The sequence below is a fragment of the Oncorhynchus kisutch genome, unplaced genomic scaffold (genome assembly GCF_002021735.2).
Source record: "Oncorhynchus kisutch isolate 150728-3 unplaced genomic scaffold, Okis_V2 Okis05a-Okis16b_hom, whole genome shotgun sequence".
Lineage (NCBI taxonomy): Eukaryota > Metazoa > Chordata > Actinopteri > Salmoniformes > Salmonidae > Oncorhynchus > Oncorhynchus kisutch.
In genome coordinates, this window is record NW_022261982.1 from 133,689 (window position 1) to 146,133 (window position 12,445).

A 12,445-nucleotide genomic window follows, 5' to 3' on the forward strand; every position below is an offset into this window, starting at 1 on the left:
AGACACCAATGCAATAGCAGGTGGGTCTGGTCTACTTAGTTCATTGGCTTTTAGTGAACTAGGAAAAAACGGAGAGTGGGGTATCTTGCCTCCTCTTCCGTCTCTGGCTTGACTGGGACTTTTATTGTGAAGACCAAAGGACATAAAAGACCCGGAAGTTATTCTCCGCGGTCGCGCTATGATTGAATCTGAGAAGGACAGAAGATGAGGAGGGAGAACATGTCCGAGACCCCTACCGAAGCGGGAAAGGAGATGCCGACAAAAAAGCAGAAGCTGAGCAGTGATGAAAACAGTAATCCCGATCTCTCTGCAGATGAGAATGTAAATTCGGTTTTGTTCTGTTTGTATCGGCGCGGACATGAAAAATGGTTAGCTAGTAGCTAATGTTAGCCTAACTTTTCATAGCTAGCAAGCTAACTAGCAAGCGACTGGTAGTTGATTTTGGAGTTCGTGATGATAGCTGGGCCTTTCCCTTTGTTTCAACTATGCCTAGATTTTTATTTATTTAGCTATAGATACCTAGTTAACGTTAGTTCTGGTTATTTCCCTTTCAAACATTCCAGAACAGGAAATAAGAAAAGTATAATTCAACGAGCAAGGGATTCGAGGCAACACTGCAAAGGGCCTCCACCTAAAATAGCTAGCTGGCTAGTTATGCTCTCTAGGTAGTGTTAGCTATCAAGCTATGGACCCTTCTGGGATTGTCCAAGTAGATAATCATTAGCCAGTTGTCAGTTTAGTTTATCTCAAGCCCCTCATGGTAGGCCATCACACTTCTGACACCAGTGTAGTCGAAAACGGGGTGCAGAACATCCATTGCAGGTTGCAAACGCATCAACCACATCTCATGTTGCTATAATTTGTGTTTGTAGGATGATGCTGTCAGCGTTGAGAGTGGGACCAATGTGGAGCGTCCAGACACACCCACCAACACAGCCAACGCTCCAGGCAGGAAGAGCTGGGGCAAGGGCAAGTGGAAATCAAAGAAGTGCAAATACTCCTTCAAGTGCGTCAACAGCCTCAGGGTGAGCCCATCTTATCAATAATATTTCCAATCATTTCCAACTGCAGACATGTCACATCTTATCAATAGGCCTAATTTTGATTCCAGAAATGTCATAATCTCAACCTTGGACTTGGCATGCCTGTTATAAGTACGTGTGTACTGTGCTGTTTATATGATACTGTGTGAGTTGTAAACAGCTGAATGACGGTGTTCTAATGTTACGGGTGGGCTCTGAACCCAGGTCTCCCACAGCAGAAACCAATGTTTTGACCATTAGACCAAGAGGGAATTCCCACCTGGGCCGAGGTTAACACTGATTGTGAAGTCGCAGGGCTACCTCATCACCCTGACCATGAGCTCAACTCATAATTAACTTGTTCTTTACACAGGAGGACCATGGCCAGCCATTATTTGGGGTCCAGTTCAACTGGCACAGTAAAGAAGGGGACCCGCTGGTGTTTGCTACTGTTGGGAGCAACAGAGTAAGTATCTTTGGCATCACATAAACCATGTTGAAAGTGTAATAGCCAACACGTGTGGTGTAAAATCCAGAATCATGTGCCACCTGTCACTGCTGATTATGTGATGTCCTTAATTTACCAGGTAACCCTGTACGAGTGCCATTCCCAAGGAGAGATCCGACTCCTGCAGTCATACGTGGATGCCGATGCAGATGAGAACTTCTACACCTGCGCCTGGACCTTTGACACCAGTACAAGCCATCCTCTCCTGGCCGTGGCGGGGTCACGTGGCATCATTCGGGTCATCAACCACATCACCATGCAGTGTATCAAGGTGGGTCAATTTCCAAGTAGTTGTATCCGATACACCAGGGATGGAATTTACATTTGTGCATAAGGGAGGGATTAGTTGTGCCATCTCTGAATAGTTTTGTTGTTTTTTAATGCAGCACTATGTGGGTCACGGGAACGCCATCAACGAGCTCAAGTTCCACCCCAGAGACCCCAACCTCCTGCTATCCGTCAGCAAAGGTAGAACAACTAGACACCATAGCTAGGACTTCATATTTTCTCGACTGACCTGACTTTTTGAGAACTAAACGATTTACATTTAGGAATGATTTATAATCTGTATGTATTTACATCATTAACAGAATGACTTGACATAAAATCGACTGTGTGAATATCTCATCAGCTTTGTGTTTTGCCTTTAGACCACGCCCTTCGTCTGTGGAACATCCAAACAGACACACTGGTGGCCATCTTTGGAGGTGTAGAGGGACATAGAGATGAAGTCCTCAGCGCAGTGAGTACACGACATGACCACAACCATCTCTTATTGGCTTTCTTGATCAATAGACGTCAGGGATTTCTATGTGTATGTGACCATTGAAAATGGCGATACAATATGGATCACACAAAAAAAGAAATGAGAGATGAATGATATAATAATGAAAAATGTCTCTGCGCCAGGACTTTGACCTGCTAGGTGAGAAGATCATGTCGTGTGGAATGGATCACTCTCTGAAGCTCTGGACGATCAACTCAGAGAGGATGCAGAAAGCCATTCACGGGTCCTATGAATACAACCCTTCCAAGACAAACAGGTGAACATATTGGTTGTGGGCAACAAACGTAGGTGTATTCCCATGTATATTTCAGTCATTCAGCAGACTTTTATACACAACAAGTTCAAATAACAGGGCTGAACAATTGCATAAAAGGAACATAGTACAGTGTTGCCAGGATACAGTCAGAATCTCACATCTTTTATTTAACCTTTATTTAACTAGGCAAGTCAGTTAAGAAGAAATTCTTATTTACAATGACTGTGTAGGAACAGTGGGTTAACTGGTCTAGGAACAGTGGGTTAACTGCCTTGTTCAGGGGCAGAACGACAGATTTTTACATTGTCAACTCGGGGATTCGATCTAGCACCCTTTCGGTTACTGGCCCAACGCTCTAACCACTAGGCTACCTGATGCCCCGAACTGTTGATTTTCAACTTGAAAATGTTTGCTCCTTTAACCGATGATTCTGTCTTCTTACAGGCCATGGGTCTCTCAGAAGATCCACTTCCCTGACTTCTCTACCAGAGACATCCACAGGAACTATGTGGACTGTGTACGCTGGCTGGGAGATCTGATTTTATCCAAGGTAAGACTGAGAATCTTTCTGTTCAAACACATACGTCACATTCTGTTATTAGGTTGTGGCTCCCATTGTGACCCTCATAACCCTACTCCTTTGTTCTGTTCCTCCCCTGACCAGTCGTGTGAGAACGCTATCGTGTGTTGGAAACCAGGGAAGATGGAGGACGATATTGACCGCATCAAACCAAACGAGTCCAACGTGACAATCCTGGGTCGCTTCGACTACAGCCAGTGTGACATCTGGTACATGCGTTTCTCCATGGACTTCTGGCAGAAGGTAAAGATGATATTTCCCCTTCCGTTGTGTCTGTGGCTTTGTGGAATCCCTTATCTGCTACTGTTCATCCCAGTATTGTAAGCAAACAGTGGTTTGGTGTTGGAACTTTATAACTAAATAGATGCAAGTTTGTTGTTTAACATTAAACATAAAGTATAGTATTGTCTCCACGTAGAAAGTTGTTTGACTATTGAAGTAACACATGTCTTGTCCTACAGATGTTGGCTCTGGGAAACCAAGTGGGGAAACTGTACGTGTGGGACCTTGAGGTAGAGGACCCCCACAAAGCAAAGTAAGAGTCTGTAGGGAAACTGTACGTGTGGAACCTTGAGGTAGAGGACACCCACAAAGTAAGAGTCCGTAGGGAAACTACGTGTGGAACCTTGAGGTAGAGGACCCCTACAAAGTAAGAGTCTGTAGGGAAACTGTATGTGTGGGACCTTGAGGTAGAGGACCCCCACAAAGCAAAGTAAGAGTCTGTAGGGAAACTGTATGTGTGGGACCTTGAGGTAGACGACCCCCACAAAGCAAAGTAAGAGTCCGTAGGGAAACTGTACGTGTGGAACCTTGAGGTAGAGGACCCCTACAAAGAGTCCGTAGGGAAACTGTGTGGGACCTTGAGGTAGACGACCCCCACAAAGTAAGAGTCCGTAGGGAAACTGTATGTGTGGGACCTTGAGGTAGAGGACCCCCACAAAGCAAAGTAAGAGTCTGTAGGGAAACTGTACGTGTGGTGGTGTTGGGGAAGCTGCTCTGAAGATATAGTTCACCAAGCTACCAATTAATTCACACTGGAAGAAGTTCAGCTACACTAAATAAAGTTTATTTTCAAACTAGTTACTTTCAAACTACTTTGTGAAAGATCATCAATACAGTATGTTAACAATCTGTAATTTAGCCTAATTATATAGGGTAATATTTGTATTTTTGCCTAAATAGACATATCCAAACCTAATCATTTTTCATGGTCATAAACAGTAACTGGTAATGTTGTATAGTTTAGAAAGGTCTGGAACTAGCCTTTCTGGTAAATGTTATAACTTTCTGAGGTGTACTCTCTTTTTAGAACACAAGTACACATATGAACAAACAAATTCTAAACGACTTAGTATAAGATTTCCCATATCTTAACAGTGAAATAAATATGATCTAAAGGTCCACTGAGCAGCACAGAGACACCATTCAAATGTGTGCAGACTCGTTACAACTTCTGTCTGTGACCAAGAGAACGCGGTCTTTCAAGTCTATGAAATTATTTAGTGTTTTTTTTATTTTGAAAGCTCTAAATCCGGCTGAGAATTTCACAGCGAGATGAAACCACAACGGCTGAACTCAGACTGTCATATGCCATTTCCCAGGCTCAGTTGCTCAGAGGAAATCAATTATTTGTCTAGATTGGCCAGCGAATGTGACACATCTCTCCCTATGAACATGAAGTGTCACGTTTCAGACCCCACAAGTCCACGCCACTGAGAGAGTGGAAACAGAGAGCAGACAAAATGGGTCTTTGTGCCACTTTAAGGCACAGGGCACTATGGCGTTCAGAGCGCTTTGTACACCAAAATGTCAGTCAGAACCGCTCGGTCCCCCCATACAGGGGACATCTAAGAGGTTTTAAACAAAATGTTTCAAATGAGAATTAGACAGGTCTGATGCTGAGAAAGGACATTTTTGCCTACTTTACCCATATGTTATTTTTTACAAAAGAAATTGCTAAAAAGTTCACTTCTGAAAACACCAAGAATTGAATTTAGTTCAACTACCACCAAGCTAAAGCAAAATGTATTTAAATGACTAGTTGATCTACATGTATTTCACTACATCACTGTACGTGAAGGTAGAGGACCCGCAAAGTTAAGAGTTAACCTCCCACCAATACACCTCACCTAAGCAGTGGTCCATGCCTAGATGGTAGACTGCCTGAGAGAAGTGAAGGCCAGTAGAGCACTCCTCTCCTTGTTATGTATCATGTTCCAGGGCTGTGACAGAGACCTCACAGAATAATTAGACAGATATTTCACGGGGTGTATAAATGTGAAGCATCCGCTTGGCGCTTGGCGTTTCCATTCACTACCAAATATGGTAGTGAGAGAAAGCCAAGTGGCCGGCAGTGGGAGATGCTGGAGCAAGATGGATTTTGTCCCGACATTCTGCAAATGTGTCATTTTCAACAGTTTGTCCTCAATACAGTTCTGTTCCCAAAGCTGCAATCTGTTACGAACAAGAGAGGACTACGTTTTAAAGACTTTACCCTTTGCTAAAGTAAAAAAAATGTCATTGTTTAAAAGGAGTGCAAAGGCGAATTGAGATATTGCACATGTGCACTTCAAAGTAGGCGTTCACTAACAGCGATATGCAAATATATACAACGCACCAATAGGATCTCGCAAGCTCATGCTTGTTCTGCCCACTGACTCATTTGTTCTCATTTGAAATGACGGGCGGTGGTCTCTTAGTTTAGTTATAACAATCTTCGGAGACACTGTCTTTCTGTTTCACCAAATACATTCTAACCTGGCTCTCTGTTTCAGGTGCACCATCCTCACCCTCCCAAGATGCACCTCTGCCATCAGACAGACCAGCTTCAGCCGTGACAGCAGTATCCTGATTGCAGTCTGTGACGACGCCTCTATCTGGCGCTGGGACCGCCTGCGATGAAGACAACATTGGCAACGAGCAACCTATTCTATAATGACGGACCAGTCACTTTGCTGTCAAGAACCAGAAACATTTTCCAGGGACACATTTTCTGTGTATAGTCTGCATCAGATCTGTCCAATGGAGGTGTTGTTTAACATCTCAGGAACCACTCCCAACATGACAACGGTGCTACAGGTCTGCACAGAAAAATGTGTGTCTGGAACCCACCAATTATTTTCCTTTTGTTTCCCTTCTCCGGGTTATACTTATACCAGCCCATCCTTATTAAATCCATGAGGGGGGTGAAAAGGTGCGCAATTTGGGGAGAAGGGTGGAGAATCAGACTAAAACCCTGGAGCCCTTCAAGCTTTCTCTCCCCTTCTTGCTATTTAGTTCCCCTTTGCTTACTATTCACTTTTTAATGGGCTTTAATAAATGCTATTTTTCTAAAGGCTTCTTGTCTCATTCCGAGGTACTGAAGCTTGAAAACTAAGTAAATATATGGTCCGCTAAGCCCAGGCCATCTGAATGCATGGAGAAAATGAGTAGCAGGACAGTTTGGGTGTTAACTGCCCCAAAAGTGCATCTCATGCACTAGAAATGAACGTTTTCAACATGAAAATAAATGAAGCATCTAGGATCTGCTTGTATGGGCAAGCTAAATATGTATGGAATAAAGTAGTGGTGAAAAGATAATTTTAAGAAACGTTTAATATTTGACAAACACATGTAGTAATTGTTGCTATAAAACTATCTTTTCGTCTTCTGTGGAGGACCATTCCTGGACATTCTGGAGCAGAAAATGAAGTCTTTGGTCTTCTCTGTCCATGCCCCTTTATCATGGTTTTTAACACTGTGGTATCGTCGAGACAACTCAAGTCTTCCAGAAATGAGGGTTTTGAGCCATGCGCCTCTGGAAGTTCTCATACCTGGGGAGAAATATCAGAGGAGCACATGACTTTATGCTTTTGATTTAGGAAGCACATTCAGATCGTTTGCAGCGTCCATGCTTAACTGATTGAGAAATTCTTCAAATGTTAGTTTCCTTGTAGCCAGCCCAATAACCACAGGTTCCACAAACGTGGGTCAGGCAAATTGAAAATAATTGATTGGGTTAATTCAAGCAGGTGTTTATTTTACCATTTGAGGATGGAACTGGCAGGGATGAACATTTCTGAGGGGTTTGGAGTCATCTGCGACTGGGACACGGCAAAAGACGAGGAGAAATTATACAAACTGTCCAGCATCTTCTGAGTGAACTGAGGAGAGAGAGTTGAGTTGGTCAGCTGAGTGTGTAGGTGCTCTTAGCAACATCAAAATAAAAGTCCTGCACATGTGCCATATGTGGACAAAAAAGGAATAACTTGTGGGGATGTATTTTGACACGGGGTAAGCAGAGAGGAAGTAGGTCTACAATAGACCCATGTTTGAGAAGTCTCAATTACGATCCTTTAGATATGTTCTCAAATACCCTGTCATAATGACCAACTGTTCTGCCCACTGACTGTTTGTGTAACTTAATACAATTGAACACAATACTAGTGTGCCTGTAGAAAGTCTACCCCCCCCCCTTGGATTTCTTCCCATTTTGTGTTAAAGATTCATGAAAAATAAGTGCCAATATACCTTAATTTGTTAGAAACACCTTCGCAGCGATTACAGCTGTGAGTCTTCTTGGGTAAGTGAGCTTTGTACACCTGTATTGTGCAATATTTTCTCCTTTTCAAAATTCAAGCACTGTCAAGGTGTTGGGGATCATGGCTAGACAGTAAGTCTTGCCATAGATTGTCTAGCAGATTTAAGTCAACTGTAACTTGGCCACTCAGGAACATTCACGGTCTTTTTGCTAAGAAACTCGTGTAGATTTGGCCTTGTGTTGCAGGTTGTCCTGCTGAAATGTGAATTCATCTCCCAGTGTCTGGTATAATGCAGACTGAAGCATGTTTTCCTGTAGGATTTTGCCTGAGGTTAGCTCCATCCTGTTTCTTTTCATCCTGAAATACTCCCCAGTCTTTGCTGATGTCAATCATTCCATGATGCAGCTACTCAGTGATGTATCAGATTTGCCAAAAAGTGTCTTCCTTTGTGTTTTTTTTCTCTCAGTATTACTTTAGTGCTTTGTCGCATACATATGTATGTTTTGGAATCTTCTGTGTATTTGTATTCTTTTAACTCTAATTTAGGTCATGGGGTCACTACAATGATGTTGATCCATCCTCAGTTCTCTCCCATCACAGCCATTGAACTCTAGCGGTTTTAAAATCAGCAATGGCCTCATTGTGACATCCCTGAGCAGTTTCCTTCCTGTCCTGCAGCTCAGTTCAGAAGGACGACTGCATCTTTGATGTATCTGGGTGGTTTAATACAGTGGTTCCCAAACGTTTAATAGTCCCGTACCCCTTCAAACATTCAACCTCCAGCTGCGTACCCCCTCTAGCACCAGGGTCAGCGTGCTCTCAAATGTTGTTTTTTGTCATCATTGTAAGCCTGCCACACACACACTATACAATACATTTATTAAACATAAGAATGAGTGTGAGTTGTCACAACCCAGTTCGTGGGAAGTGACAAAGAGCTCTTATAGGACCAGGGCACAAATAATATAATAATTTTGCTCTTTATTTAACCATCTTACATATCAAATTGTGAATAACTCACCACAGGTTACTGAGAAGGGTGTGCTTGAAAGGATGGACATAACTCTGCAATGTTGGGTTGTATTGGAGAGAGTTTGTCTTAAATCATTTCCCACGTATAGTCTGTGCCAGTATTTAGTTTTCATGCTAGTGAGGTCCGAGAATCCACTCTCACATAGGTACGTGGTTGCAAAGGGCATCTGCGTTTGCCAGGGCAAGATACTCTGAGCGCAGCCCAATCCAGAAATCTGGCAGTGGCTTCTGATAACATTTTCACTGAACCACTTGAATGCAATTTCGATGAGGCTCTCTTGTTCAGATATCGGTAAGTGGACTGGAGGCAGGGCATGAAAGAGAACGAATCCAGTTGTTTGTATCATCCGTTTCGGGGAAAGTACCTGCGTAATTGTGCATCCAACTCACTCAGGTGCTTCGCTACATCACATTTGACATTGTCCGGAAGCTTGAGTTTATTTGCACACAATAAATCATACAATGATGGAAAGACCTGTGTGTTGTCCTTGTTAATGCAGACAGAGAAGATATCCAACTTCTTAATCACAGCCTCAATTTTGTCCCGCACATTGAATATAGTTGCGGAGAGTCCCTGTAATCCTAGATTCAGATCATTCAGGCGAGGATTTAAATCACTCAGATAGGTCAGTCGTGTGACAAACTCGTCATCATGCTAGCAGTCAGACAAGTGGAAATTATGGTCAGAAAATAACTAAACTAGTCTCAATTTAAAAAAGTGTCAATACTTTGCCCCTTGATAACCACCGCACTTCTGTATGTTGTAAAAGCATTACATGATCGCTGCCCATATCATTGCAAGGTGCAGAAAATACACGAGAGTTCAGAGGCCTTGCTTTAACAAAGTTAACCATTGTCACTGTAGTGTCCAAAACATCTTTCAAGCTGTCAGGCATTCCCTTGGCAGCAAGAGCCTCTTGGCTCTGCAGTGTACCCAAGTGGTATCGGGAGCAACTGCTTGCATGTGCGTTACCACTCCACTATGTCTCCTTGTCATGGCTTTTGTGCCATCAGTACAGATACCAACACATCTTGACCACCAAAGTCCATTTGATGTCACAAAGATGTCCAGTGAATTAAAAAATATTCTCTCCTGGTTTCCAATAGAGGATGTCTTCCTTAATTGACCCCCCATAAATATAACAGACATGTGCCAGGCCCGCCACGTTGACTCATCCAGCTGTAACACATCATTCACTGGCTTGTATGCAAAGCAGTAATGATTTCAAAACATCTCCTGCCATGTCACTGATGCGTCGTGAAAGTGCTGTTTGATGAAGACATTGTATAGTTTTTTGGGCCTTTTCCCTGTTGTCTAATGTCTGCGCAAGAGTGAAGGTTTACTTTTGCACATATAACACTGTGGCTGAGGAAAGGCACTACTCCCAATAAGTGAACCCCAAATCAATGTAGTTCTCATCATATTTGCGCCTCTTCGATGGTCCAATGTCCCAGTCTGTTCGATGCTTTCCCGGGTAAGGGGGCAATAGCTCTTCAGCTGCATCAGATTCACATCCATTCTAGCTGGGCTAACAACAAATGTAGAATTACTGATGCTAGCATTGGATGTGCTTGTGGAAGCAGACCAACTTGTTGACAGATGCAGGTGTACTGCTGGTAGTAACAGTACTACCAGTAGAGTTGGTATATGTCTATGGACATGGGCCTTTTTAAAATTTGACCATTTATCAATTTTCGAGCAAACGGAATGTGCAGCAGCTATGTTTGGCTACATATGGACCATTAGTGGAATTCCCGCGAGAGAGTAATGTTAATTATTTGACTTGGCTACCTGTATTTGACAGTGTTGTTATTTCACTGAACACTAGATGATTTTTGGCAGTGAAGAGAAAAAAACTCACCCAAATTTATAGCCCTGTTGGAAAATATAAATGGACTGTTTTTAAAAATGTGAAATCACATTTTTATTTGGTGTACCCCAGATGGCATTGCACGTACGTACCCCAGTTTGGGATTACCTGGTTTAATACATCATCCACAGCATAATTAACTTGATCATGTTTAAAGAGATATTCAATGTCTGATTTGTTATTGTTACCCAACTCCCAATCACTGCCCTTTGAGGCTTTTGAAAAAGCTACTTGGTCTTTGTAGTTTAATCTGTGCTTGAAATTCAATACATGACTGAGGGACCTTACATATATATGTATGAGGGACAGAGGAAGGTGTAGTCCTTAAAAACAATGTAAACCGTGTGAGTCCATATAACTTATGTGATATGTTAAACCAAATTTGACTTCTGGACTAATTTAGGCTTGCCTAAACAAAAGGGTGAATACATATGCAACAACTATAGTTTAGTTGTGTTTTTTGTTTTTTTACACGTGTAGAATTTTATTTTCACTGACAGTATTTTGTGTGGCTCAATTACAATGAAATCTATCACTTTAAAAGCAAGGTGAAAAAAGTTGAAGGGGGTGTAGACTTTCCATAGGCACTAAATACACCCGTGTTGCTGGTACACGCAATCAAACCAAGCAGCTTGAGTATTGACTCGTATACATATTATCAAAGGAAGGTTCCTTTCACTGATTATGTGCACTGCACTCATAATGTTCTAACCTGCATAAAGGAGTCGACAGCGCACACAGCGGCACCTGATACAGGCGTCTGCTGGACCAGCTGCTCCAAAGGCTCAATAGACACACCAACTTGGGCCACGGAGGTAAGCCGAGGGACTGTCATAACTCCAAATGGATGCTCTCCACCCTCACCTATAGGAAGACAGCAGAAACACCAATGGTGTGTAACTTTTGCTCAACAGTTTACCCACCTTTTGCAAAAAAATGCCTTGAAAGAAGAGGATGGGTTCTTTTTTCCCACCACAACTGGCGATCACAGTTTACCCACCTATTGTTTTACTACAACAGCACTAAAACACACACACTGAAAAAACACCTTGTGACAACTACTAATGAAAGAAGGGCTTTATTAAATACATTTGAATGATACTCACCTGGTTTTAGTTGAGATATTTTAAAGATGGCACTTGGTTTGTCGTTGGTGATGAAACCCAGGAGCTGCCAGATCTGCCCACCGACAGGGTCCGGGAAGGAGAAGTAGACGGCTCCACCCATCCCCGCAGGGAAAGGCACTGTGCCCAACATGAACACCACTACATGGTTCACATTCTCATAGTCTGGTAGGTTGAAGACAAACTTGTCACCAGCAACCTGCTGGGCGTCAGTCTGGACCTAAAAGACAATTGTGACTCCTACTTGAGCTGGAGTTATTTCAAGAGGTACTTTTCATTTAATTAAAGGCACAATCTGTTTCTGTATTTCAGCAGTTTGACCCTGCCATTTTTTTGGTAAACTGATAATTGGGGTAGGTAGGGACCAGTGGAGGCTGGTGGGAGGAGCTGTAGGAGGATGGACTCAATGGATGGAATGGAACGGAGTCAAACTTGGTTTCCATATGTTTGATACCATTCCACGAATTCCATTCCAGCCATTACACATTACAATGAGCTTGTCCACATAGCTCCTCCCACCTGCCTCTGTAGGGACATCATGATGTATCTCTTTTGGGACTCTTACATTCATAGACAGCCATGCTTGCAAGTCCATGGACCTGTCATGGTAGTAGGAAACATACTTTGAAGCTATACATTTTCTGTTTAGAATGACACCCCAAAACAACAAACATTTGAGTACAATTTGGGTTATGATACTAGCTAACTACGGTAAGAAAAGTTGTACAAGCTAAACAATGTACAC

General features: G+C 42.7%; 3 protein-coding genes across 5 annotated transcripts in view; 2 read left to right on the forward strand and 1 right to left on the reverse strand.

Annotated features, from left to right (window-relative positions):
* eed (embryonic ectoderm development) lies at window positions 1-8,182 on the forward strand. 3 transcript variants are annotated; one of them, XM_020470527.2, is made up of 11 exons: window positions 1-321; window positions 873-1,025; window positions 1,396-1,488; window positions 1,610-1,801; window positions 1,917-1,998; window positions 2,181-2,272; window positions 2,440-2,573; window positions 3,018-3,123; window positions 3,238-3,396; window positions 3,615-3,688; window positions 5,928-8,182. In XM_020470527.2, the coding sequence occupies exons 1-11, from the start codon at window positions 205-207 to the stop codon at window positions 6,052-6,054; spliced, it is 1,329 nt and encodes a 442-aa protein (XP_020326116.1). In that variant the 5' UTR covers window positions 1-204; the 3' UTR covers window positions 6,055-8,182. The 3 variants fall into 3 exon arrangements, with proteins under 3 accessions (XP_020326116.1, XP_020326115.1, XP_031669374.1); XM_031813514.1 differs by having other exon boundaries at window positions 160-368; XM_020470526.2 differs by having other exon boundaries at window positions 155-321; window positions 3,018-3,396; window positions 5,928-6,729.
* Window positions 6,730-12,445, reverse strand: part of hikeshi (heat shock protein nuclear import factor hikeshi) — a 6,131-nt gene continuing 415 nt past the window's right edge. The window contains exons 2-5 of the mRNA XM_020470524.2: window positions 11,683-11,920; window positions 11,289-11,440; window positions 7,177-7,295; window positions 6,730-6,965 (exon numbers count right to left, since the gene is read on the reverse strand). Coding sequence (XP_020326113.2) covers window positions 6,911-6,965; window positions 7,177-7,295; window positions 11,289-11,440; window positions 11,683-11,920 — 564 coding nt within the window. The 3' untranslated portion in view covers window positions 6,730-6,910. The remainder of the gene's footprint in view (window positions 6,966-7,176; window positions 7,296-11,288; window positions 11,441-11,682; window positions 11,921-12,445) is intronic.
* The window catches only part of atp7b (ATPase copper transporting beta), a 17,964-nt gene continuing 17,811 nt past the window's right edge, over window positions 12,293-12,445 (forward strand). Inside the window, 1 exon segment of the mRNA XM_031813512.1 lies at window positions 12,293-12,411. The gene's annotated coding sequence lies outside the window, so the exon portion shown is untranslated.

Excerpts from the sequence above, each read along its gene's own strand:
- eed (XM_020470526.2), top strand. The coding sequence starts at position 205 with ATGAGGAGGGAGAACATGTCCGAGACCCCTACCGAAGCGGGAAAGGAG. Across the intron at positions 1,026-1,395 it reads AGTGCGTCAACAGCCTCAGG|GAGGACCATGGCCAGCCATT; the intron begins GTGAGCCCATCT and ends TTCTTTACACAG. Across the intron at positions 2,273-2,439 it reads GAGATGAAGTCCTCAGCGCA|GACTTTGACCTGCTAGGTGA; the intron begins GTGAGTACACGA and ends TCTCTGCGCCAG.